We start from the raw sequence: 26809 nt of genomic DNA, 5'->3' as shown, positions 1-26809 counted from the left end.
TACATCTCTTGTATCCCTTACAACAAATATAAGTGCTTCATGGTTAGTCAATAAATACTTGTCGAATAAACAACTTAACAAATTATCATATAAGGTCAAGTGTAGAATGTAAGTACAAATCCACCACTACCAGAGGGAAAACAATGCAATGATGTACCCTATTGATTACAAATCAATAAGTATAGGCTTAGTTATATTTTGTTAACATTAGCTACTTTCTGTAGACAAAAAGTATTTTTAAATATTCAGTGTATGGCATACATTCTTATGTAAAATAAACCAAGAACATTTTAAATTTATTCACAAAACTTCTGTCAGGTTGAAATAAGAGTCACATATTTTGCATTCATAGCATCATTACTAATAAAGGTCTGTATAAGAAGGATTAATATTTTATCAGGAATTAGCAATTTTTCTTTTTTAAATTTGAGATTAAATGGGAAAGAAAGCAATAAAAGCATGTCTTTATTCTGTGCAAAAATTAGTTTTCACTTTAGGGATCATCCTAATGTATATCACAAATATGACAAGCCGATCACATCTTGTACTAACTTAGAAATATCTCCGAGGTACGGAAAAATCACATTGAAGAACAGTATGTATCCTATGCTGCTATTTCTGAAATGGGAAGAAGAAATATATAGGCATATTCAGTTATATATACTTAAAAAGTCTATGTAAAGACACAAAAATTTAAAAATAGTAATTACATATTGGCAAAAGTGGGAGAAACTAGATGAATGAATATAGAAAAGGAATGATTTGCAACATATTGCTTTATATATATTTTATGTTTAAAACGTGTATATAACATGATTTACGTGTTTAATAACTTTTTTCAAAAAGTTAATCACTATAAAAACTAATGAATATTTGAATGTAGGTTTTGTATGCATACTCAAGAAATCATTGAAAGTATAGGTAGATGAGGAAAAGATTACCTTTTCTTTGAACAGAACCAACTTCATTTTACATATTTGTTTATTTACTTCTCTATTCAGTGAACATCTTTGCAGCACCAACTATGTTCTAGACCCTTAAAAATTTTCACAAGGAAGGAAGGTGAGTGTGCATACCATATCGACCCCATTTATAGCTGTACAACGTTTGAATCTATTATCTTCTAACTAAGCATCTGTCAAGTATTGTTAAAAGAGTAGGCCTTGACATGACAAATACAGAGGAACTGTGGTGTTCATTGTAACAGTCATTCAGAGTACTAAATGTACCTGCCAAGCTTTGGCTTGAAGTAGTGTATTTTATTATATATTATTAATTTTTTTTAATTGTTAAAAAAATTTTTTTAATTTGTTTTCTTATTTCTAGTGACTTTTTTTTTTTTTTTGTCCTTTTTGAGACCGGCCGCACCACGCTCAGCCAGTGAGCACTGTGAGCGCACCGGTCATCCCTATATAGGATCCAAACCCGCGGTGGGAGCGCTGCTGAGCTCCCAGCGCCACACTCTCCCAAGTGCGCCACGGGCTCGGCCCTCTAGTGACATTTTTAATTCTAACCCCAAATCGTCCTGGATCTATCACAGGATCAGAATAACACTATATATTTTTTTGCATTTTGTTATCAATGAATTCTCTTCTAAAGTTTGTTAACTATGGAGTAATGTGTTACCTAATAACATTTTAAAGAGTGATAAAATTCCAGTCTCATTATAAGGTGGAAGGCTGGGCAGTAGGAAGCAGACCTTTCTGCTCAGGGGCTACCTGTCTCACTACCTCTCCCCAAGTATAGCGGGCAGCATTGTAGCCATAGGCCTGCAGATTGGTATGATGAACATACATCTGCTCCTCTCTGAGCATTCCTAGTTTTCTGTTTCATCTCTGCATTAAACCTGGCCCGAGTGTCACAGATTACGTACTTGCCAGTAGGCTGCCAGTAACTGATTATTGATTAATTTAAATGATGCAAGTAAATTCCATGAACTCATATATAAGGTCTTTCAGTCATTTTGCAAGAATTGATAGGAAGCATTTAACTTGCAATATAAAATTGAATATAAGTTTAAAATAGTAGAGTCTATCATGATCACAAGACAGTGTGAATGCCCAGAGTATGATTCTTCTTGGCATTAACACCTGCCCCAATTCAGGCATTCTGTCAAAAGGAACTATGTCTCATGAATATTTAATATTTGATAAATCATCATAGTTTAATGTATTATTTTTTTAAGTTAGATCTCATCTATGTCTGATCAGTCTATTTTAACGGCCTTTGCATTTCATGGGAAAGATTGCTGGTAAATTGGCTATAAAATAGCCTACAACAACGATTATATTAGCCTTTTATTAGCAGTTTAAACATTAGCTTCCTGTAATATTGATTACAGAGTTCTGTTTCACAAAACAAAAATCACAGTTGATGCAAATCTGAAACTTGAATTTGTTTGAATTTGCCATCAGTTTTAAACTTAATTTAACATTAATGTCATACTTTTTAGATAAACATAGAATTGTTGGACAAGCACAGTAGGATATTGTGATTCATTGACAGGGTGTCATTTAAAAATGGATAGCTAAAATAACTGCATAAGGAATGGCTGCCAACCATATTTTAGTCAAAATATTTGGAATCATTTAAAAAACAAAATGATCTGGTTGTTCTTTTTCTTTCTTTCTTTTTTTTTTTTTTTGCCTAAATTCATTGCATCCATATAATTTCCCACTTAAATTTCTACACGGTTCTGCTTGTAAAGATTATAATTGCCATCTAGCCTAATCAGTACAGCACTTAAGGCTCTGGAACAAACCAACATGGCTTTGCATTTGCACTGTTTTACTTCCTGTGTATGGCTTTGAGCAAGTTCCTAAATCTCTCTAAGTCTCAATCATATTATTTGTAAAATGATGATTATGAGAAGGTGAACTGTAGTTTGTTGTGAGGACTAAATAACATAAGTGATTAGCACAGAGTCAGGCATTTGCAAATTCTCGATATATGCTAGCCACCAACAAGTAGTATCATCAGGATACATTTTGTGGTAGATTTTAGGTTGTTGTTGATGAAGCTTACATATTAAATAGGAATAAAGACCTTGATGCTAAAAATAGTATATCCTATTATTCTGATAAGGGATAATTTCAGCTGTTATATTTTTCTATTCAACTCAGAAAGTTTTGAGTCAGAGATATTTAAATCTCTTTGGTTACTGTATGGATTCAGTGGGTAGACACAATTTTTTCTTATGATGCATATAATCATAATGCCATCTAACCTGTCCTTCATCTGGAGACCTGGACATGGCCTCCCAATTATTTTTCTCACATTCATTTAGAAGTTTGGCACCTGACTCAGTTTCTCTTTACTCCCACTCTGGGTATCCCCGTCCTGAGCATTCTAATTGTTCCACTGCCCATCCTTTCTATGCCCTTCCAATTTCCCATTATACCTATTCTACGTGAACTGGAGTATTTCTAACTTTCCTTATTCTTTTCCATCACTCTGAATATGATTTATCTGCATTAGTTTCTCCTCACTTAAAGCAGTAGGTTTCATAGGCCTTCTAGTCTTGTCATGGGCTGAGGCCTCCTGCCTAAAATGTCCTGCCTCCCTATTTCTGCCTGGTGAAGCCTTACATATCTTTTTAGATTCAGCATAGACATCTCTTCCTTGGGAGAAGCTTGACTTGTCTCTCTTGCCTTTCCACTGGGCACTTCCTCCTCTTCGTACCCTCACCAGTCTGGTACATGCACTTACCAAAGTGCATCTTATGAAACCTCAGGAACTGAAGATGCTGGATATCTCTGATCTGTTCTTTAGATTCACTGTCCACTGTTTTCCACCCTGTCTGGTGCCTCAAAAGGCTGGCCTGTGTGGTTCACAGACTCTGCCCTCTGAGGCAAGAGTCTCTGCCCTCAGACCAGAGACGTCAGGACAAGAGGAGAGTGACATTGGAATATGTATTCCAATGCATTGTCTGTTCAGGTCTTTCTCCTATGAAAAAGCCTCAGGCTGGCTGTGTCCTTCGCGTGAGGGTACAGTTTCTCTCAAAGTGTCCTTTCTTCTTACCACTTCCCTTCCAGTTTTCTTATTATTTCCTTCCAATTTCCTGGATTTTCTTACAATCCAGGTAAGTGTCCCCTTCCTTGATTTTACAGTCTTCGTAGTCTTATGGCCTCTATGTTCCCAGCTCCAGGGTATGGCACTATCTCTTGTGTTTTCGTACTCTCTTTTACATCCCTGTGAATAGTCCCTTTATTAAGCCCACTGGAATCACTCTAATTTGTGTGTTCCTTCTGCTTCCTGCTGGATCCCTGACCGACACCCTAAAGAAAGAAAATGATTCCTAATTACAAACAATTAATTAATTCCTAATTAATTTCCTGTAACCTTCATCAACCATGCTGCATATCTGAGAGGCTCTGCATGTCCATTACTTTAGGAGAAACCAAATTATCCCTGTAAAGTCTTTATGATAAAACAAGGCCTTCAACCCCAGAAAGTGTGGAAGAGCAATGAGCATTGCTAAACCCTCTACTCTTACTTTATTGCACAGACAACTTTAAAGGAACTCCTTAAATGTGAAAATTTCATATTTTGTTGCAATTGAAAAAGTCAGAATTTTTGCCTCTTAAAGATTTCAGACAGGGACATACATCATTTATTTAGAATAGTCTGGAAAGATAACTCTTAGTTAATTATATATGTTCCAAAACATATTTTTATATGTTTATATGTTCCCAGTTTCTTACTTAAGAAATCTAAAGTAGAAATACTTATAAAATTGTGTACATGTCCTGCTTTTTAAGTAGGATATACTGAATGTAAACTAACCTTTTTTTAATAGGGATGATTTTTGTGACCATTAATTACTATGATAAACTTAAAAAGCAGATTTTTATTTCAGTCCATTACTATTATATTTCACTACTTCATCTCTGTTATAAGTATAAATGTTCCCTGCATTCCTTACAGCTTTTAGGTCAAATAATAAAATATGAAAGTTGGTAAGACTGTGTATAAATAAAATCAGTAAGTCTTAAGTAATGAACTGAGATCTTGTTCTCAGGGTAAAGTGCATAAGACTTGTATTAGGTCAAAAGTCTTTCTATATTACCTTTAAGTTTCATGGGTATGTTCTGATTAGGATTTTGAGAAGTCTCATGTTTAGATCATATAATCATTATTTCAGATTTGGTAGAGAATTCAAGTTTAATTATTTCATTTTATAGTTTAGAAAGTGGAAGTCCAAGGATATTAAGAAAATCATTTAAATTCACACAAGTGATTAAGTGCAAGAGCCAGAACTAGATTTTAAATCTTTAATTAACTCAGTTCATTTGTTTCCACTGAATTATGTTAGAGTTTTACCATACTTGGGGTATACTAAATTGAATTTTCTTTCTGGAAGTTCAACTTCTGCCTTACAGAATTGAAATATCTAAATATAAATATAGTTTGGATTAAAGAAATTTGTGATGTAACACTTGTGATAAAAATATATGTATAAGGCATTTAAAACTTATAATCATCTGTCAAATCTATCTTGTAAAACTTGGATTGAAATGCATGGAGAACTAAGCAATATTTCTCTTTGCCTTATTTAAAAGAACAGTTGGAGTCATTGTTATTTCAGGAAATTTCTAGGCAATTTTTCTCCCTTAGGTGCAATTAGTAAAACATTTATGTTTGAGTATAATTTAATTGCATCATTTATGTCTTCGTGTATTTTAATGCTTGAAGGTTGTAGGAGATAAAGAGAAACTTTTCAGCACCATGGTGCTCTAACAACATACCTGGATCTGTTGCAAGTTTTAGGAATTTAGTGAAGTTCTAAAGATACTGTTTAGTTAAAGTAGTTCTATTTCTCTCTTGCTTTTAATCAGTCTAATTTTTAGTTATTAACATGTTCTTATATAATGAAAAGAATATACAGTTGTTCTAAACATTTCTTTTTCAAAGAAATACAGTACTTTATCTGCCTGCTTGGAAATATAAGACCATGAAAAAATTTTTTAAGTCTGTGTTTCTGGCTATTAGAATTTCAAGTACCATTTCTATTGGGGAAAGCCAGCATAAAGCAGAAAAGTACAGGAAATAAGTGGATTTTCATTAGAATCCTAGTGTGGCTGCCTTCTGGCTGTATCACTTTGAATAAGTTGCTGACAATTTTTGATCTTGTTTCCTCATCCACACAAAGAGATTTATAGTACTATCTACCCCATAGGAATATTTCTAAAATAAAATGAGATAATAAATGTGAAATCTTATAAAATTTAAAGTTTCTGACTATCAGTTATTTCCGACATGCTATAATCTTGCACAGAAAGAAAACAGCTTCTTGTTATCTTCTCAGTACTAATATCCTAGTTCCTTTCATGACTTAAAGTTCATACCCTAATATTTTAATGTATCTCCCTCATATTTTTAAAAGTGAATGAAAGATACTTATGTCTTAACTCTTTTCCTAAATCTTGAAATGAAATAAAATATGACAATATTATAAGCCTATGACATGCCATGTCATGTATGGCATTAAGTCCTACAAAGTTAATTCACTAAACAGGAGACCTTACTGACTGAATATCCATTTTTTTTCACGGTTTTGCAGTGATTTTAGATTTTTAAATACTCTATGCGTAATCCACCCCCACCACCACCCATAGTAGGTAAGGGATGCTGGCCCCTATCGAATACCTGTCTGCAGAAGAGCTTAGATAACTGAAAACAGAAAATTATGCCTAAAAGGCTGTTATCATACCAAGCAGACTGCAAGTGTCCTAATTTATAATCTAGTTATACTAGTATATATAAGGATCTTACACCATCAGCTCAACAAACTTTTATTTAGTTTTCCTGTTTAACAAACACTCTTCTAGGTATCTTAAAACATAAAATGCCCCTGTTCTATAAAGGCCTACTTTCTAGAAAAGGAAGACAGGTAGTAATGAAGGAAATATATAATATGTCTGATGAAGGCAAGTGTTACGTGAAACATGAGACAGGATAAGGAGTAGGAAGTGGCACTGTGGTGGGGACACCCCACATAGCATGCTCAGATAAGGACTCTCAGATGAGAGTGACAGCAGATAAAATCAGAGAGATAGCTGAGGGTCAGATCATCTAGAGCTTTTAAGCCATGGAAAGAGCTTTGAGTTTTATTCTAAGTGCCATATAAGACCATATAATGGTTTTTGTTCAGAAGTGAGAATGGTCTCGCTTAGAATTAATACGATCTCTGGCGCCTATGTGAGAATAAATTTTGAGGGGCAGGATTAGAATCATGTAAATAAACTTAAACTCCAAAATAATGAAGCCAAGTTCATCCAGTTTAGGTGTCAACATACAGCAGTATTTGGAGGGATTCCTTTAATTAAGAATTTTGTAAAGGTATTTAAAAGCATCAAACACTTTACAGAGAGCTGTGTACAGTTTATTGCACAAGTTTCTATGCCCCCATCTATAAATGATGGTTAATGTTTAAGAATAAGTCTGCAGTTCCTTTCACTGAGAAGTTTATGGTATCTCTCAACCAGTGTGATGAAGGGAAAAGCTCTCATCAAGTTTGTATCCTCTTTTTATGTCCAAATTTGCTCTTGCCCCAGTATCTACATTGGGCTCTCATTTCTTTGCTTCAGCACCCTTATCACACCAGTTGTTATGAGACTCAATTTCTTAAGTTAAGGAAAGATTGTTTTAAGGCCTCAGCTCTGTCTCTGTAACCTGAGCACTTTATGGCTCCTGGTTACTTAAGTTGATGGCTATGTTAGGATAAGAGCTCAACCATTTTGACAGGCAAAATTATTTCCTGTTTGGATTGGAAACTGAAAATGGATCCCCTATTGAGCAGAAACATGGGCACTCCTAGACAGCATCCCTGGCAATAGTAACTATCGGCTGTTACTATTAATCATTTAATGCCCAAAGGGGTTTGTGATTATCCCGTCTCTAACACTGCCATGTTTCTGCCCTGACTTCAGCCAAGTTTCACCTGAACTTTGTGTTATGGCCAAGAATAATGCTTAAGATTATGCACCAATCCAAAATGAATTACTACCTTGGGGCAGAATTACAAGGAGGTCCTGCTAAGGGGCACTTGGTGAGCATTTTCCCTGTGTTTAAGAGGAGATGATGGATAATGAATGAAATAATGAAAATGGGATGTGAAAACCCAGGAATCTAACTAGCTTTTGTGACAGAGGTCTTCTTTTCCCATTCCCTCTTCCACCCCTATTGAACAGGATGAAATCTGGTTTAATCAGAATCACTAGGAGAAGGAAGCAGAGCTGGGAGGAAGTGCTCTGTGAAAATTGTGGCTCTTTGAAAGAAAAGGAAGTGAGCTAGAAACAGGAGAAGGGTTACAATGTTAATTACATTTCCTAATTGTGCTCTATCCAACAGCTTTCTCCTCCTCTTCATTGCCATCAAGAGTCACTAGACTGCTTCTGCTGGCTGGTTGGGGGAGAGCACCAGATGTGCAAATAAAAAAAAAGCAATTTATAGATCTTAGGGATACATTTGATTCGGAAATTTCAATACCCTATAGAATTATCACAGACATAATGCCAGATCACACTAGACCTGAGAAATCAATAGAGAAATAAGGCTCGATAAAACTAATAGTTAAGTTTATTAGTCTTATCTAATAAAGATAAGATATTTAGAGGATAAAATAGCTCTAACTGTAGCTCCAAAACCTTATATGTATCTTTAATAACTCAAGACAGTTACGAATATTAATTCATTGTATTCTCAGGGCCATCATACGAGGGTACTTCAAAAAGCTTGTAGGAAATAGAATTAGAAGATACTGTGAACCTTTCCATGAACTTTTTTAAGTACCCTCATACATGGACAAGCCCTTGCACAATCCTAGGAGATTTCACTCACAAAGGCCACACACCCTAAAAAGTGTCTTTGTTCACTTGTTCTCTAGTTACTGAGCAGTCTTCACTCCTTCAAACAGTAGATGCCCCTGCTGCAACTGAAGTAATGACTGGCCTGATGCTTTTATAATTTTTTCATCATTTATTTATTCAATAAGCTTTTTATTGAGCTTCAACCTTATGCCAATCATTGAGCCAAGAAAAATTGTTATGAACAAGAAAAAAATAGTAATTTTTGGAGCATCTACTATGTGTTGGGCTGCAAACTGGACCAATGACATATATTATCTTTATATATTATCCCTTTTTTTTTTTTTTTTTTTTTTTTTGACCGGGAAGGGGGTCGTAACCCTTGCGTAACCCTTGGCTTGGTGTCTCCTGCACCACGCTCAGCCAGTGAGCACACCGGCCATCCTTATTAGGATCCGAACCCGTGGCCTTGGCACTCCCAGTGCCACACTCAGCTGAGTGAGCCACAGGGTCGGCCCTATATATTATCCCTTTTAAATTTAATTGCAACCCCTCCAGGTAATTATTATCCATAAAAATGGATCTCGTCCTGACTGCAGAGAAAATCAAAGGTGATTTGATTAAGTATTCCTGAGGAGGGGCCATTTGGAATAAGGTCACTGTATTGCCATTCAAATTGTACTCATTGCCAGCACCAGTGCTTTCTATTTGACCTTCTAGTCATTAACGGACACATCAAGCTTCACCTCACAGCCTCTTTATGTGCCATTTCCTCTGTTTCTAATTCTCTCGGCCTTTACTTATTCTTTAAGGTTCAGATTAATTGTCATTCACTTCTGAAGTCTTCCTACATTCTCATGGGAAGAATGAAGTACCTTTCATCACTGTTCCTATAATTAAAACCCAAGAATCCCTCTGAAAAGCACTTACAACATTAGATCAAAAAGAAAAAAAAAAAGATATGCTTTAAAATTATGTAGGCCTGTGTTCGCATTCCAGCTTGTCCCTTAATTAATTGTGTGATATTCTGCAAGGTTAAGTAACTTGTTCAAAATCACATATAAGCCCTGTGAGGAGAAAATTTTTGTCTTGGTCAATAATGTTCTCCTAATGACTAGAAGAATGCCTGGCATTTTAGATGCTCCCAATAAACATGAGCATGCTAATGAATGAATGTTTAAAGACTGACAAAGCATATGAAATAGCTGGAGTGCACAGTTTTGAGGTTGTGGGAGCATTATGAGAAATTTGTAAGATGAAGGTAGGAAAAAAATTAGGGACCAGAGGGGCCACATGCAATATGTCAAGGAGTTTGGACTTTATACTGTAAGCCCTGTGTGTCTAACACATATCAGAGAATCCCCTTGAGATATTTAGCACAGACAGAGGACAGTATAAATGCCATTGCACATTGGTTAACCTGTATGGTCCTTCCTCATGAATCCCCAGCTAAATCAATCCTGATACTCCCTGCCTTGAGAATTGGATCTTTCCTCATCTGCCACATTGTCTGGAAATTTAAGTGATAGCTGGTTTTTATGACACTTGTTTTTGACCTTGAAATTGAGCTATTAGCACCAATTGTTCCTCTGTGGTCTTTGCAGTAAGGCTTTGCCAAGCGCTATAGCAAACAATGCCTGAGAGGGCCTGTTGAGACTTTCTTGAACATGCCCGAACTATGTGAGGAGTCTTCAAACAGTTCATGGAAAGATTTGTGTTATCTTTTCATTTCATTCCTTCAAGAACTTTTTGAAGTACCCTTGTATGTGCTATTTAGCCCTCATTTTTTACCAGTGCTTAAAATTACAAAATTTTAGAGCTGGAAAATAAATTAGTTTATCTCTTTTAACACCCTCCTGATCTACCAAGGAAACTGAGGTCCAGTGAGGAGAAGTGGATTGCTCAAGGTGAAATTCCACAATTTTCTCAGGTGAGTGAGATATGCGGGTCAGGGAGAAATAAAAATTTTACAGTAGTTTGAATCCAGTAGACCCCTCTGGAAGGCAGCTATGCCCACCACTGTACCACCAACACCACCCCAACAGAGCCACTCTGGATCTGCATTTCACTGTAGCTTCATTTTGTGAGCAGGTAGATGAAGGACTAGTCACTTGATGAAGAAGCTCATTCGATCTGTAATACATCCTTCTTTGAACGGGGTGAAGAAAACCATCTGTTTTCTTAACACCAAGGAAATGTGGAAAGCAGGCTGCATTTAGGGTGCTACGTGGATGTGATGCTTGCTGTCACCATAGCAACCGATTGTTTGTTTATAGCTTTTTTTCCTTAAATCTTAATGATTCTTACTTGCCAATATAACCCTGAATTCAAACCTTTTCTCAGCCAACGCCTTCCCACACCTGTTTTACTTCAGTGGTATCGATCTCTTCTTTTTTTCATCCTAATCTAGCCTACTGCCAATAAAGAAATGTTTTTCAAATATTAATTGATATCATTATTTTTTGAGTATCTGTTTTTACCAGGCATTTATGCTTGATACCTACCTTGTAAGACTGATATTATTATTTCCATTTATTTGCAATTAAACTCAAGTTCAGGGAGGCCAAGTATTTTTGCCACATGCTTGGGAACTAGTACATGCAAGACTTAAGATTTTAACTGCAGTTATTCTGACTCAGGAACCTATGTCCTTTTCACTCTGCCATACTCCCACTCTTTCATATCACCAACACCTTTGGGTCCCTATTGCCCATAGAAGTACTAAGACATCTACATCTTGGCTAAACTTCCTCTAACATGTCACCAAACTCTGTTTCTCAACACATACTGTCCATTCTTATTTCTGAGTATTTATCACAGTACTCAAATACAACATAATTCCTCTTTTTCCCTGTGAAATCTCATTTTATTAATTTTTTAAACCCTAATATAATGATCACTTCCCTCCAAAAATGCTCCCTTTGGTTATTACAACCATTAGTAGTCAGCTTCCAATCTCCTTCCTCTCAGTCTCCTACACTCAATTCCTATTTAGTGAAATCAAGCTGTTCAGTTAGTCCTGAAATAGAATGTGCTGTGCAAATACTTCTGCATCAATTTATCTCTCCAGTGGCTTTTATTTTTATTTTGAAGAGAGAGTACATGGGGAAAACTTTATAACTGCAACTATATTTGTGAGGATGACTATAACCAGTCATCAGAAAATGATCTTTATCTACCCAGCTCCCTGTTGGTGGATCCTGGAGGAAGAAGTCAAATGCACAGCCCCCAACTCAGCCTCCGCATCAGCCTTTCTCCATAAACCCCTTTTTCAAGTCTCAGAAAATTGTTGTTGTGAATGTTCAACCAAACAAATTAGGGTGTGTGAAAATAGAGTAAAAATCTTACCTGAAATAAATTTTATAGAACACTCTATCTATCCCAGACTTTATAACAGGCTTTCAAATGGTTATATACCCAAAGATAAAAGAGTTTTTTAAAGTTCAATATGAGAAAATTATGTTTATATAAAATTATAGGAAATGAGATTACACATAAATAAAATTTTTAGAAACTCAAAGCCTTTCTTATTTTAAGCTGAAATGACTCCCTTAAACATTTTAAGCATGTCAGATAATAATCCTGAAAAATAGATTGTACTTCTATACCTCTTAAACAGAACATGTAGCATATGTTTCCTTATCTTGATGACTCAAGGTCATAATTTTGAATATTAATTACTGTTCAAGTCTGTAATAAAATGTGAAGAGTTTAAGTGACTGAGGCATTATTATGGTTACTTCCCTTTAAAACGAAATGACTCCAGATTACTATCACTTTTAGAATATTTGCTTCTTTTTTTAATCTGTATTGTATCTTTGTAGCTATCATTTATCGCTGCCTTCACTAGACCTACAGCTATTAATTTCCCCATCTCCACATTTCACATGTGAGTTTTGACCTGCTGTAGATTGATATACCAAGTAAATATTCTTGTTAAAATTTTATCTAAAATAATAGCAATGGATGTTGAATAAGACGTAGTCTCCTTATATAAAAAAAAAAAAACTTTCGTGTATAATTTGCTTATATTTACGCTGTATGTTCACAGACCTTTCAATTTGTTTCCTGGTTCTTTGCTGGGCTCCAAAGTGTTCAGATAATTGAGGCTGAGTATGGCCTTAGGAGCCACATTGGGGCAGACTGAGAAGTGGCAATTAAAACTCCTGCTCACTGGAGTTGGAATGTCAAGATGGGGACAGCCCCAGTACTCAGAGCACTGTAGCCAAAATCCAGAGTTCTGCATTATGTCTGGCACAGGACCTTTTTAAAGGTCATCCAGCCATTTACCTTCACTAAGTTTATTTTCTTACAATTATCTCTTAGATAACATCCAGATTTTAAAAGTTTAAGAATATTTGTATTTATCTTAGAGAGTATTCTGCCCTTTTCAGTTGTAGACAGTTTGTTCTTTCACATTCATACTTCCTGAAAGATAATTTTAGTCTAATGAAGAATTAAATTTTTGTGCAATTATTATGCATGCATACCATGCATTAGTTTTATCACATAGTTTATTCCAGTTGCCTTAAAACTCCTCACTACATGGAGTTTGAATATTTAAGCAGAGTTCTTACTATTGCAGTAGGCATAAAGCCAACTAGCTTGTGATACAGAGCTGCTGGAAGATGCCCGTTAATGGGGCTCCTTGCTTTCCATTTATTTAGATTGATACTTTGGTCAACTCCTCAGTTTAACTTTTCTGTGTTTATCAATACCTGCAAATAACAGATGGTCAAAATTATATAGCAACTGAAACCACAGAAGGGATCCTTGAAGGATGCGATAAAACATGATGAACTTTCTTTGTTCCAACCAATAAGCATGTAATATAGCTGGAGAAGTAAAAAAAATTACCTTCACAGGTTATTTAATATGTAAAAGTAAAACTATATATCAGTTAGAATGTGAAAATATGTGTTATTTGTTAATCCCTTTAGATGACTCTTTGTGTGGGGTTTCTTTCCTGTTTTCATGTGGTACATTTCCTGTTGAATTCTGCATATTTCATTCCTAAGATCATGTCTCTTATTTCTCTCCTGGCTTCCATCACCACCACCAGGTTTCTTGGTGGAACTTGGTATCATTCTCTACATTCATAAATAGATCCCTTAATTTGACCAGCTGGCAACAAAATTTGCCTGCACTTATTAACAGTAACTGAAAAGAGAAATACCCAGTGAGGGATAGGAGACTGGTTGAAAACTTCATCCCAGAAACTGAGCCTAAAGAGATGCTTGGAAAAAGAAACAGAGAGAAAGAAGGAGAGAATCATCAGATAAAAATGGGATTTAGGTGTATTTTCTTATCCTTTTATAGCCTACTCTCTTCCTTCTCAATTGAAATCTTTAAGGGCAGAATCATGCCATGTCCATCTTGGTGTCTATAGCACCAAGAACTGTGTCTAACAAATAATGCTCAATAATTGTTAGGTGATGAAAGGAATGAATCTCTTCCTTAGTAGGAGATTGTCTTCCTGTTTTCTTCAGCCCACTTCTACGGGATCCTGCTCACTATTTTTGGTCTGCAGCAATCCACCAGCCCAGAGGTGACCCAGTTGGAGATATGTGTGTGTGTGTGTGTGTGTGTATTTGTTTTAAAATACTTATTTTCTATCAATTTTCTTGAAAAATAATAATTGCTTTTATTTATTAAATTTTTCACTTATCTAGTACTTACTAAGCATCTGACATGTGTAAGGCATTGCTTCGTGTGCTAGTAATACAACACTGAACAAAGCAACACCCTTTATCATACGCAGACACTGTGTTAAATGTCTTATTTTTTAACTACATTATCTCATCTAACACAGCTTCTGTGAAGCAGGTATTATCCTCAATTCAAAAATGAAATTTTGGAGATTCAAAACATAATTAAATTTCCTAGGGTCTCATAGCTAGGAGGTAGAAAACTGAGGGTCAAACTCAAGTTTAACTAACTTTTAAGTTTATGCTCTTAATTACTGGGCTCTACTAGTTCTAGACCATGAGTAAAAAAAATAAGAATTATGTAAATCAGAACCTGAGCTGTAAGTATAAGTCGAATAAATGTTAATAGTTCATTATGAAGAATTTTTAAGAACCAGGTGCTGTGGACTTGGGTGCATAGTCAACAATTTAACTTCCCCAAAATTAAACCTAGCATACATTGTCTCACCATGAATGATCTGACTGAATTTTGTACAACTCTTTGAGAGTCATACTAAATTATTCATTGTCCACATTCATTTCCATTCATCTGCCATCTATGTAGCCAAAGACAGCATACAAATCTGTTAGGGTACTCCAGAGTTTTGCTTTATAAATGAACAAAACAGATCAGTTTTCACCCAGATTGATTAAATAATGTATTCATTTATTCAAAAAATATGTATTGAGTACCAACTATGTACCAGGCACTTCAGTAGGATGTAGAAAATAAGACAGACAAGAACTGTTCTCATCATGTATGCGACTCAGGGAAACAAACAAACAAAAAAAAATGAATTTAAAAGATGATTTCAGAAAGTGATAAGTGCTATGAAAAATGTGAAGGTCCTGGAATTGGGTAGGTACAGGTTAGGAGGGGGGGTGCTACCTTAGAATGAAAGACAGGGGAAGGCATCACTGAAAAGATGCTGTTTTGGGCCGGCCCGGTGGCGCACTGCTACAGTGTGCCGCTTGGGGGCGCGGTGGCGCTCCCACCGAGGGTTCGGATCCCACATACAGACCGGTTCCCGCTCACTGGCTGAGCGAGGCGCGGGTGCAACACCGAGGGTTGCGATCCCGTTGCCGGTCCCGGTCCGGTACGGGCGCGACACTGAGGGTTGCGATCCGTTGCCAGACACGAAAAAAGACAAAAAAAAAAAAAAAGATGCTGTTTGAGCTGAGTCCTGCATGGTGAGACGTTAGCCATATAAAGATATAAGAGATAAAAGTACAAGTCTCAAGGGAAAAAAAAAATACAAAAACCCAAAAGCAGGAACAAACTTCATTTTTTGAGTAACAAAAAAAAGGGCTGGGGGCTTTTGTGTCTGCATCAGAGCTGGAAGAGAGAGGCAAGAGATGAAGTTAGAGCTAAATGTAGAATCCAGATGACATGGATTTTAGGTTCATGACCTTGTTAATGGAAAACAAAGACATGCTTAAGGGTGGAAGGAGATGTTCTTAATAATTACACCAGAACAGCAGGTATAAACCAGGAATTTCCCAAGCACACCAGACTTACATGCCAAAGTAAGGAGTTTGAGTTTTACTCCAGTACAGTTGTGAACCCTTAGATAGTTTTAAGCAGAAGTGTGATATCATTTGGTTTGCATTTCGTAAATGATCACTTTGACTGCTTTGTGAAGATTAACTTCCAAACAGGAGATCAATTTCAGAGGCTAATGAAGTAATCCTGACAAGAGGTGATGGTAGCTTGAATAGTAGTACAGAGCAAAAAAGAAAGTCAGTGGTTTATGATATTTTTGTAGTTAATGTAGATAAGTCTTGCCCATGGGTTGATATAGGGGTGGGGGAAAGAGAAGAATAAAAGTGATTGCTAGGTTTTTGGCTTCTGCGTGAATTATGATGTAATTGGTTGATTGTGGAAAGACTGAAAGAAGAATCAGTTTCAGAAAATGATGGAGAATGGATGGAATCAGCAGTCTGGTTTTAACTGTATTTAGTTTGAGATTCTTGTATAAATACCAGTGGAGATGTCAAATAACCAGTTGGCATACACTTTTATTTATTACTCCATTTAGAAGAGCTTTCTTGCAATGTTATCTGTGTCCTCAATAAAACAATTTCAAATGACATTCCAATATTCTATTAAAGTGATTTTTGCCCAAAAAATCACTTTCCATTGTATTTTGTTTTCACTACTCGGTGTTTGAAACTGCTAACATTACTGATTGCCTTTCTAGGAAAGTGTAGACCTGGGTGAAATCATGTTTTCCCTTTGTTATCTGCCGACTGCTGGGCGCATGACATTGACAGTCATCAAGTGCAGAAATCTGAAGGCGATGGATATTACTGGCTCATCAGGTACATACACGATTGGCCAGTGGGTCAAGGGCACACTCCCAAATAAAATATTCCATGTATCTAAAATAATATATGGCTATTGAATTATTTGTCTGTAGTGGAGTACTATAAAAGGAGAAAAAAAATATTATAAATTAAAATGTTCCAAATCATCTCTTTTATTTACATTATTATTATGAAAGTTAAAAAAGTTGTTATCAAATAGATTAGCTTTGAACTTGAGTTCTTGTTTTTATTTCTTTTTCTACTGATTTAGTTCTATCTCAAAAGGACGTGATTTGCCATCCACTCCCCCACTTTCAGCTAGTCAGTTGTTTATAGAGGAAGATTCTTGGACTTTAAGCTGTGAGTGAGGGCCCTGTGAGGACATATTTATATTGAATTTATTTCCCTCACCAGATCTGCAGAAAAACAACCATGTACCAGGGCCATGATTTTTATTTGCATTCTTGCCACCTTTCTAACTAAAAATCTGGGCAGCAGTAGGGACTGAAAGAAATAATAAGGTAAATTACCGCTTCTTGAAATTTGTTAAAGAAATTCTTGAAGGAAATTTCTCTCGAACTAATGTTTATAAAGAGGTAGAGCCACATCATGCTCCTTTATCTCTTCATTTAAATCACTGCAGTTCTGGGGATTATTTATAAGTAAATACATAAACACTGGCATAGCTCTGTGGAAGAAAAATGAGGGAAGAGTAGGGAGATCAGTAAGTATTTGTCAAATTAAACAGAAATAAGAAGTAGTAGTGGAGATATAGTAAAGGATGACATGAGGGTATCTATAACTTTGTGCTTCTTCAGAACAAAAAAAAAGCTAAATTTGCTAATTTTTTATTACAAAAAAAATAAGGGAACTCTAAATTCTGGTGTGGAAAGTACTCCAGCATATATGAGTGAATAAAAAAGGAGGAACAAAAATAAATGTAGACATTATGCTTGCTTCTGTGTAAGAATAGGGAATTTTAGAACATAAATTCATAATGCCAGTATTTGCATAAAGAAATATTGGGATGACACACAAAATCTAAAGGGTGGAGAAGGATGGGGACAGAAGGGAGGGAGACTGCTTATTGTATATCTTTCTCTAACATCTTGATTTTTGTACGATGTCATCAATTACCTACTCATTTTTTACAATTTGCAATAGATAGTGTGAATATAAAGGTAGAACAGCTAGTAAACTTCATATTTATTTTAGTGAGAAAGTCTTGGGTCAATAAATGTTGAAGAACGTAAGGTAAACAGTGTACTCTGTAAATTATTGAACATTCTACTCTTTTTAGCATATATCAAAAGAGATCAAATTTTTAGACACGCAAACAGCATCAAAGTTGTAATTAAGTGCAAGATCACTTTTATTTATATGAAGCTTTTCATCGGAGGAGCGCATGCTTTGAGAGCACCACCTCATTAATCCTCACAACAGGCTTGTGAATCAAATAAGGAGCCAATAAATTATCCTTGTCACAAGCAGAGAAATGTAGTCAGAGCCATGCTGGGGGTAACAAAGGATAAACCATGCCTCATTCCCATTGTTAATGAGAAGGCCTAGGCCTGCAGGGTCATACCCAAAAGTTTATCACAGAAGTGAGCTTCTTACTTAGCACATACTTCTTATTAAAGAATTTAAAAATAAATGGGAAACAGATATTAGCATTGCTCTGTTAACTTGTTTTCCTCTACATACCCTTTTTCTAGCCACAAAATATCTTTTGGTCCTTGACGAAAATGATTTTGAAATATATAGATACATTTTTCTAGAGATTAAAAACATTCACCTGTTCCAATAAATGTATATTACCATCACTTTGGCTTATTCTAAGTAAATTAAATTTACTCCTATGGAAATAGAGAAAACAAGATGGTGGTTCTATAGTTCGATGGTGGCCAGAATGGAAAAAAATAATGAAGATAAAGCAGACACTGATCGTTTTAACTATCCAGCATGTTCACTCCAGTGCCAACATCCCCTCCCAAAGCCCTGCCTCTTTTGAAAAAAAAGGTACAAAAGTTAAGCTTCTTAGAAACATTTGTGTAATATTGCATAATATTTTATAACACTGTAGCAGTTTTTCTGCTTAAGATGGTTGGGGTAAGAGAGGGTGGTGATCAAATCAGCTGGAGCAGAACTTGTTAACAAATAATTATTTGCTCTCTTTGACCCATAAAAATATAGCCCAACTAAATTTTTATCGCTCCAGTTTGCATCATATATACAACATCATATCAGGGGCCTTCCTTGTAGCCATCTTTAAACCAAATATTGCCCTTTTTTAATCATATGCTGTTGTGCATTTTATAAACTATTTGTAGTGGTCATTTCTTCAGTCCAAGCTCCTTATCAAGCACCAACACTGACAAAAATACTTCTAGTTTTAGTACCTTTCCAGCAATTGAGTAAAATTCCAAGTATAATTTCATTTTTGCTTTCTAATTTCTACACATTGTGATTATACATAATTGTCTGGATAAAGTGTTGCTAAGTCTTTCACAAGTTTTAGTCTTCTTATTATAAATCATTCTGAAGGAAACTAACCTTAATACAATTATTCTTATTCATTAGGATTACACTCCTTATAAATCACTCCTAGCAAAATGTGTCCTCAAATAGCTGTGGTTAAAAGATACATTAAAGTTCTGGACTGGCTTGTGATAAACTAGTAGTTTTTATCTCTTTTATCAAAAAAATGAGATTAAGTTAATTTTTTTCTAGTTTATTCAAGATAAATTGCTTACATTTAAGTAAGAAGTCTTAGAGAATCTATTGTCCTCAAAGATGAGGGTACTTCAAAAAAATTCATCGAAAGTTTCATATAATTTTTAAATTATATTTTTCCAAGAACATTTTGAAGTACCTTCATAACTCATTTGAATTTTTAACTGGTAATAACAAAGGGCTTAATATACTACTTTTCTTATTTAGTAAAATGAACTACAGTTTTGTTTATGCTTTGTACGATTACTTTCATCTTAATAAAATTATCTTTACACTCCTAGATCCTTATGTCAAAGTGTCTCTGATGTGTGAGGGTCGAAGATTAAAAAAGAGGAAAACAACAACAAAGAAAAACACTCTAAACCCTGTGTACAATGAGGCCATCATTTTTGACATCCCTCCGGAGAACGTGGACCAGGTCAGCCTCTCCATTGCGGTCATGGATTACGATAGGTACGTGTGTCTCTCCATTCGGCCATGTCTAGTCATTTGCAGTCCAAATTCAACTTTTCAGGTAATTTACTGCTACAACGGTTTCAGTTTAAGTGGGAGGAGGGAAAAATAATTCAATAGAAATTCATTTTTTCTATGTTACAGTTTTGGAGGTTTTTTTCCCCAAAAGAAGTCATTCTTAAATTGAAATTTATCTGGGGCTGGTGAAAGAATAGACCCAAAAGCAGCAAGAATACATTACTGAAAGCACTAGTGTGAAGTATTTTTACATTAATAACAGAGATTACCATCAACAGACTTTGTTTTACCAGCTGGGCTGGAATTTGAATATCGTGATGCTTATCAAAGCTCTGTCATTAACTAGATGTGTGAGAAGCCAACTTAATCTCTTTGGGATTCACATTATGCATTTGTAAAACTTTAGCATGATGTGGAACTGTGGACAGTGAGTACTAAGAATGGAAGGTGAATAGTGGCCACGGGGAGTCCGCCTTGATGCTTTTACATCCATCCTGAAATGTTGTTCGGTGGATAGTTCTTCAGCTCACACATGGGTGGCCACTTCTCCTTTCATAAAATTAGTGGCAGACTCCCTGGTGGAGCTCTGAAGGTTCATGCTGCAGCTCCTACCTTTGCCCTCCCACTCGTCCCTTTGTCTGAAATGTCCCCCTCCTCTGTGTATCGTGTCCCACACATGCATCACAGCCCTGCACACACCAGCACCTCCATAAGACTTTCTTGGTGACCAACCTCTTCTTCTGAACTCGTCTCCCACTAGAGGTTCACATCTCTTATTCAGCCCTTACTGTATACTTCTTATTGTTATTCTGCCTTTTATATTTGTACATTTTGGGAAGGAAATACTGTATCTTTAACAGACAAAATTTTCAGCCTGTAAACAGTGCCTCACTACATTTATTTTGTTCTGATGATGACAAAAGTGGTACAGAATACATAGACACACAAAAAATATGTCCATCTTATAGTATCGTGAAAATGATAGTAACCATTGTCACCCACGCAATGGAACCTAACAATATAATATAAAATGGGAAGATTTTAAAATTTTTATTTACAGAAGTATGCTTGTTTAGGAAACATCATATTGAGGAAAATGAAACTTAGTATACATATGTACTTCAGTAACAGGAATAAAGTAATGAAATGTCCTAAGATCATCTCAAAAGTCTCTTCAGAGGTGTCTGTCAAAATAACCTTAGAGAAATTCCTTTAAATTTCATTTCATTCTTGAGAATCAACTTACCACACACACTCTTGAGTCAACTTCCCTGACCCAGCTCCTGCCTCTGCCTCCTACTAAGTGTACAAAGTCAGGCCAGTTCCTAACCTTCTGGTCATTTAGTTTATTTATCTGTAAAATGAGATGATAATAATGATATTCATGGTCATGGTGTGAGAATTAAGGGGTCAGTACATTTAAATTATTTAGAATGCTGCCTAACACATAATAAGCTCTCAAAAATGTTAACTATTATTATTTTGATTTGTTGCTGTGAAAGCAGGACTTAAATAGAAAATAGGAATGTTGTCCATTAGGCTCACTGTTATGCAGTAATAAATCAGAAGCCATGGGACTGAACATAACCCTGCGATGTTTCATTGTAGTTCAAGCAATAACATATACTGACATCATTTATTGTCAATTAAATGTGGTCTTTTATACAATAAAGTGGGTACTGTGGTCTCTGTGAGAAATCTCAACATCATTATAAAACATTAAACCTGGTAGAAAGAACAAGATTTGATTTACCTTACTTAAACTTAATAAGACTGCTTCTATGAAAGAAACTCATATAGGTAAGAACCTAGTGACTTTTCTACGTCACAGTATTTTTATTATTGTGAAACGTGCTCGAGTTACAGAGCACTAAAATGGTTAGTGTGTGGTTCTATACAAACACATTTCTGAATGTTGATATTGTTTAGCAAATTTTGATTTACTTAAGGTTTTTCATTTGGTCTGAAGTAATATAATCTGCAAAATCACAGAAATTAGTGTTTTAATCAGATGTTTAAAATTCTACTAAGAAGTGTGAAGCTTCATTTATCTTTGAATGTCAGAAACAAAACTATAATATTCTATGAATCACAGGGTAGGACACAATGAAGTCATAGGAGTGTGTAGAACAGGACTGGACGCCGAGGGTCTTGGGCGAGACCATTGGAATGAAATGCTGGCCTATCACCGAAAACCAATAACACACTGGCACCCTTTGTTGGAGGTAAGCTCGTGATTTCCTGACATCTACTTTCTTTGTTATCTTTCACTCAAATATTATTTACCTACTAACCTTTATCTGATATTTTATGTATTCACCTTTTTTCAAAAAATTGCTCTTGCTTTTATCCCATAGTCTCTAATACCTAGTATTTAAACTTCTGTGCGCCTTGTTGGATTTTAAAAAACACTAGACTATCTGGGCTTTGTATGCCTTTGGACAACAAGCTCATTAAAAACTGCAAGTCTGTTATTTTCTTTGCATAGCCTGAAAACTTACATCAGTGAGTGATGGAGCAATCTAGTAATTTTATTACTAACTGGAAATGAAATTTAGTGCTTCCTTTCGTGAAAACAGCCACCTTACCTAAAGTTCACCAGAATCCCTAAATAAAGGTACTGTCACCTAATTCAACCTATCTGTGTAAGAGGATAGGTATATCTCCCCCAACTCAGGAGTAAAACTGCTCAGATTTTAAAAATACTGAGGCAACAGCTTACCCGAGTTCAAAGCATGGCTCTGCTGTGTGACTACTAATAACCAGAACCTTGGACAAGTTACTTTAACCTAAGTTTCTGCTATGACTCTTTAATAGTAGTGCACTCTGTAAAACTAAATAAATGCTGAATAGTAAGTGCTTAGCACAGAGTATGCCATAATATTAGCTATTATTATAAGTATGATTAATAGCTGTATTAACCAGACGGAAGTATCAATACCAGTTTTCTATCAGAATTTTTACCCAAGAAGTTAGTCATCAGTCTGCTCGATGCACTCAATGTTTCTAGGTTGAATGGCTTTTTTTCCCGAAGACAAAGTAAGTAATTTATATGACCTGATTAACTGAGCGGTAATGTAAGTTCACAAAGGGAGGTAGAGTAGATTATGGATTTTATGCAATTCAGTGAAAAGAATAGTTGTAATAACCACATAGTAAGTGAACGATACATCTGCCACCTCCCCGTGGGTGAGCTTCTGCTTCTTGTTCTAGCAGCAGGCACCGGTTTGAATGAGAAAGGCTGTGCAGTGTAACTGAATAAATACCAGTGGCATCAGTTTCTAATCTCAGCCTAGTTACAGAAGTGTGACCATGGCTGTGTTAATCTGAACATTGTAGGGAAAACTGGATGAATAGTGTACTAACATCGCATGCCCAGATAACCAGGGTGACCTGCCATTATAGCTATCTGTTTATGTATGAATGTTCCAAGTCTTCACCTGACTTCAGAATTCAGTGCAAGTCATAGAAGACAGACAAACACACAAATATGCATTTACACGGGCACACACACAGTCACACAATGTTTTCCCCTAGATTGTTTCCTCTAGAGTACAGAGTATTCTCTGAGTAGCTCAACAAATTTTGGGCAGTTATGTTTTGTTTCAACAGTATTGTCTAAAGTATAGTGAACTATATGTTGTGTAATTACTATCCTTTTCCTGGTTCTGGTCTTTATTTTTTTTTTAATAAGTTTGAAAAGTGAGCATTAGTTCTAAGAATCTAGAAGGGAGAGAGAGTGAAGCTTTGCTGGGCAGGAACCCACACCAAATGGAGACATAAGTTCTAACCCTTGTTCTTTTTTTTTTTTGCTGTCTAATCCTGGGCAGGCCACTTATTCTGTCTACAGCTGCATTTCTCTGTATTTAATGAAAATAGAACTGTCTGTCCCTACAGGCTTCTCTGGGATGGCACAGGGAGATATGAGATAATGTGAGCAAGAACTTTTATCTAATGAGGATAAAGGTGCTGTATGATGAAAGGCATATTAGTTATTTATACCTGTTCAATAAGAAGTTATGCATTTATCTGACGAAGGGACCTATGGAATAGGCAGGTGTTACCGTCTGAGAATATGTAAACACTTTTCAGTCATGATAGGATGTACAGGAAGATACACCACAATATGGGAATCAGAAAAAAAGGACCCAGATTTTTTCTGGTAGCTGTGTATCAAAGAACAAGCAAGACTAAAAGATTATGTAAATGTACTTTCTCCAGCAATTTTCTCCCTTTTTTTTAATCCCTGCTTCCACGGTCAGACAGAATATATGGACTGAAGCCCTCAGAACTGGCTGGATTTTGTATTAACAGGAAAAATGAGTGTGCAAATATATGCATTCTTGCCAGAAAAAGGATAAATATGAGAAGGGGAGAATTACTCTAGAGCTGGGTAAATGGGTGGGAGAGAGACTGAAGCATCATTTAGAAAATCTGTTTACTTCTGCCTAGACAGTGAAAAGTTTATTCTGCTGTAATTAAGCTTTTTAAACACACATAGATATTTAAGCATCATGAGAAATTATTCTTTGTCACTCGGGGCTCCTACCTGCCACACTCAGTCCCTCTCCTCTCATTAATTGCCCTCATAAAAACCACTTCCTGCCTTACAGCAAGTGGAATGTAGTCTCTTGTGTTTAGAACCTCTTATTGCTCTTACCTAGCAATTGCCCCCCACTGTAGGAAAACGTTAATTATTTTGCAAAAACAACTAAAAACCTGTCATAAAATGTGAAAGTAGTCTGCACTCACAAATAGTTGTTTGTACAGTGCTGCTCTGTGTACCATCTATGTACCATGCTCTGCGTACGTCTCTATGAGATATTCATGCTCCCCTCACACGACCTTAGAAGATAAGTTCTGAAGGGCAGAGTTCTGCATATCTCCAGAGACTTACATATTCACTATTAAAAGAGATAAACAATTACCCACCATATTTGTATTTTATGCACTAGATCATATAGTATGAAATTATTGTCTTTCAGTTACCTGGCCGGGCAACCAGTTTTGATAGTCAAGGATCCTGTCCTTCTCCCAAACCACCTTCCACACCATAATGCCTCTGAAATAAGATCATTATAATAAGGACCTATGACCATGTGCTCATTGGATCAGAAAAAAAAAGTGGAAGGTTTGATTTCCTCATTTAAAATATATCCATGGTAATGAACAAACTTGATGTGCAACTTTTGATTTACTTTTTGGTCTGTTTTTTGACTTTGAATATTTTAATATGTTTTACTTGAATACAAATAGTCCTTAGTTACATAAGGCATTTTATCCTTTGTGTCATAAGCCTATTAGCACAAAGTGTTTTAATATGTGTGATTCTTTGCGTAAACAAAGAAGTGTTTTTTTAAATAATTCATACTTATCTAAAATTAAATATAGTTTATGCTGCTATTGTATAAAGTAGCACATGTCTCATATTTATGGTTTTGATTTGTTACTACTGTGTTCATTTCCAATTGTGCACATGGATCTATATAAACTTTAATGAATTTTTGAACTTAACATACATAGTATTAAATCCTTGTGCAATCAAATTAATGTTACTTATCTGATAATATTTTATTTCATTGTCAACAAATTCTCTTCTTGATGAGGTTTGGCTTTGCCAAACTCAAAACTTTGTCTCTCAAGCTTGTTCTTTAAAATATACAGATTAAGCTGTAAATTTAAAGAATCATTTTGAATATACATTTAAAAAGTGATATTTAGTAGTTGGAAAATGGAGGTTGAGCCATTTGGGCTACAATTTTATACCATCTTATTGTTACATTAGTTTGAGTATTTGTTGCACTTAGTTTAACTGACATTTTTAAAATTCTAATAATCTTAATCTCAAATGTAGCATTAGTATTTCTAAGTGAATAGAATCAGAAGTTTGTTTTTTAAGTGTTTGTAAGGTTCTCAAATAATGTGACATGTGTTTTTTGTGACATGAAGCTGTTGTGTAGATTCTGTATTTCTGATAGACCATGCTAACAGACACCAAAGGTACAACAAAGCTGTCTGTGCTCACTGTCATTAGACTGGTGACTCTTAAACTCAGGCAGAAGCTAATCATTGGAACTCGGTATTTTCTTAAAGGAAGGATGACTTATTTTCAGCAAACTGTATAAACATACCATAAACAAGACAACTTCAACATTTAATAAAAGTAAACAGATTAATTCTAAAGGCCCAGACCTCCAGTCTTTCGTGAAAGGCATTTGCCTTCATAAGGATCAAGGATGAGGCTGCTAGATGTAAAAACTATGCAAATGTTTTTACAAGACAGAATTTTCTTTTAAATCAGGTCAACTTTTTATTGTCTCATTTCCAGGCCCTATTGGAAGGTATCTATATTGGATTACCCAACCTTACTTTTAAGATGTGCACTATGGAGAGTGTATATGTCAAGCTTATTCCAAATAGGAGGTTAAAGAAAAAGGCAAGAAAATTTATACTTAGAATATAAAAACATGTTCATCAGGATGAGAAAATTTTATCAGCAATTATAAGATTTTTATTTTCATAAAATTTTTTTATTTCTAAATATTAAAAAATAAAGTTATAAGAGCCTCAAAATTTTGTTTGTTGACATCTTTCATAATGATGGCATTACTGTTAATTCAGATGTAAATATTTTACACATTAACATTTAAAGGCAAACACAGTTCTGCCTAAAATTTTTCAAAAATGCTTGTACCATCCTAATGAAAACAAGTATTCTTAGCTAACATTTTCTCATTGAAAATAATAAAAGAAACCTGTTTGAAAATAGTTGGCTACCTTATCAAGCCTAAAAGACCTGCTAGC

The 26809-nt window shown here is 35.4% G+C and overlaps 1 protein-coding gene across 1 annotated transcript in view; it reads left to right on the top strand.

Moving 5' to 3' along the window:
• Positions 1 to 26443, top strand: part of SYT10 (synaptotagmin X) — a 64352-nt gene extending 37909 nt beyond the window's left edge. The window contains exons 4-7 of the mRNA XM_008584276.1: positions 16696 to 16816; positions 19816 to 19987; positions 22101 to 22230; positions 24991 to 26443. Coding sequence (XP_008582498.1) covers positions 16696 to 16816; positions 19816 to 19987; positions 22101 to 22230; positions 24991 to 25062 — 495 coding nt within the window. The 3' untranslated portion in view covers positions 25063 to 26443. The remainder of the gene's footprint in view (positions 1 to 16695; positions 16817 to 19815; positions 19988 to 22100; positions 22231 to 24990) is intronic.
• Positions 26444 to 26809: the final 366 nt, after the last annotated feature.

This window comes from Galeopterus variegatus, unplaced genomic scaffold (assembly GCF_000696425.1).
Source record: "Galeopterus variegatus unplaced genomic scaffold, G_variegatus-3.0.2 Scaffold3200, whole genome shotgun sequence".
NCBI lineage: Eukaryota > Metazoa > Chordata > Mammalia > Dermoptera > Cynocephalidae > Galeopterus > Galeopterus variegatus.
The sequence above is the reverse complement of the archived record's forward strand: the minus strand, read 5'-3'. Positions and strand labels throughout refer to the sequence as shown.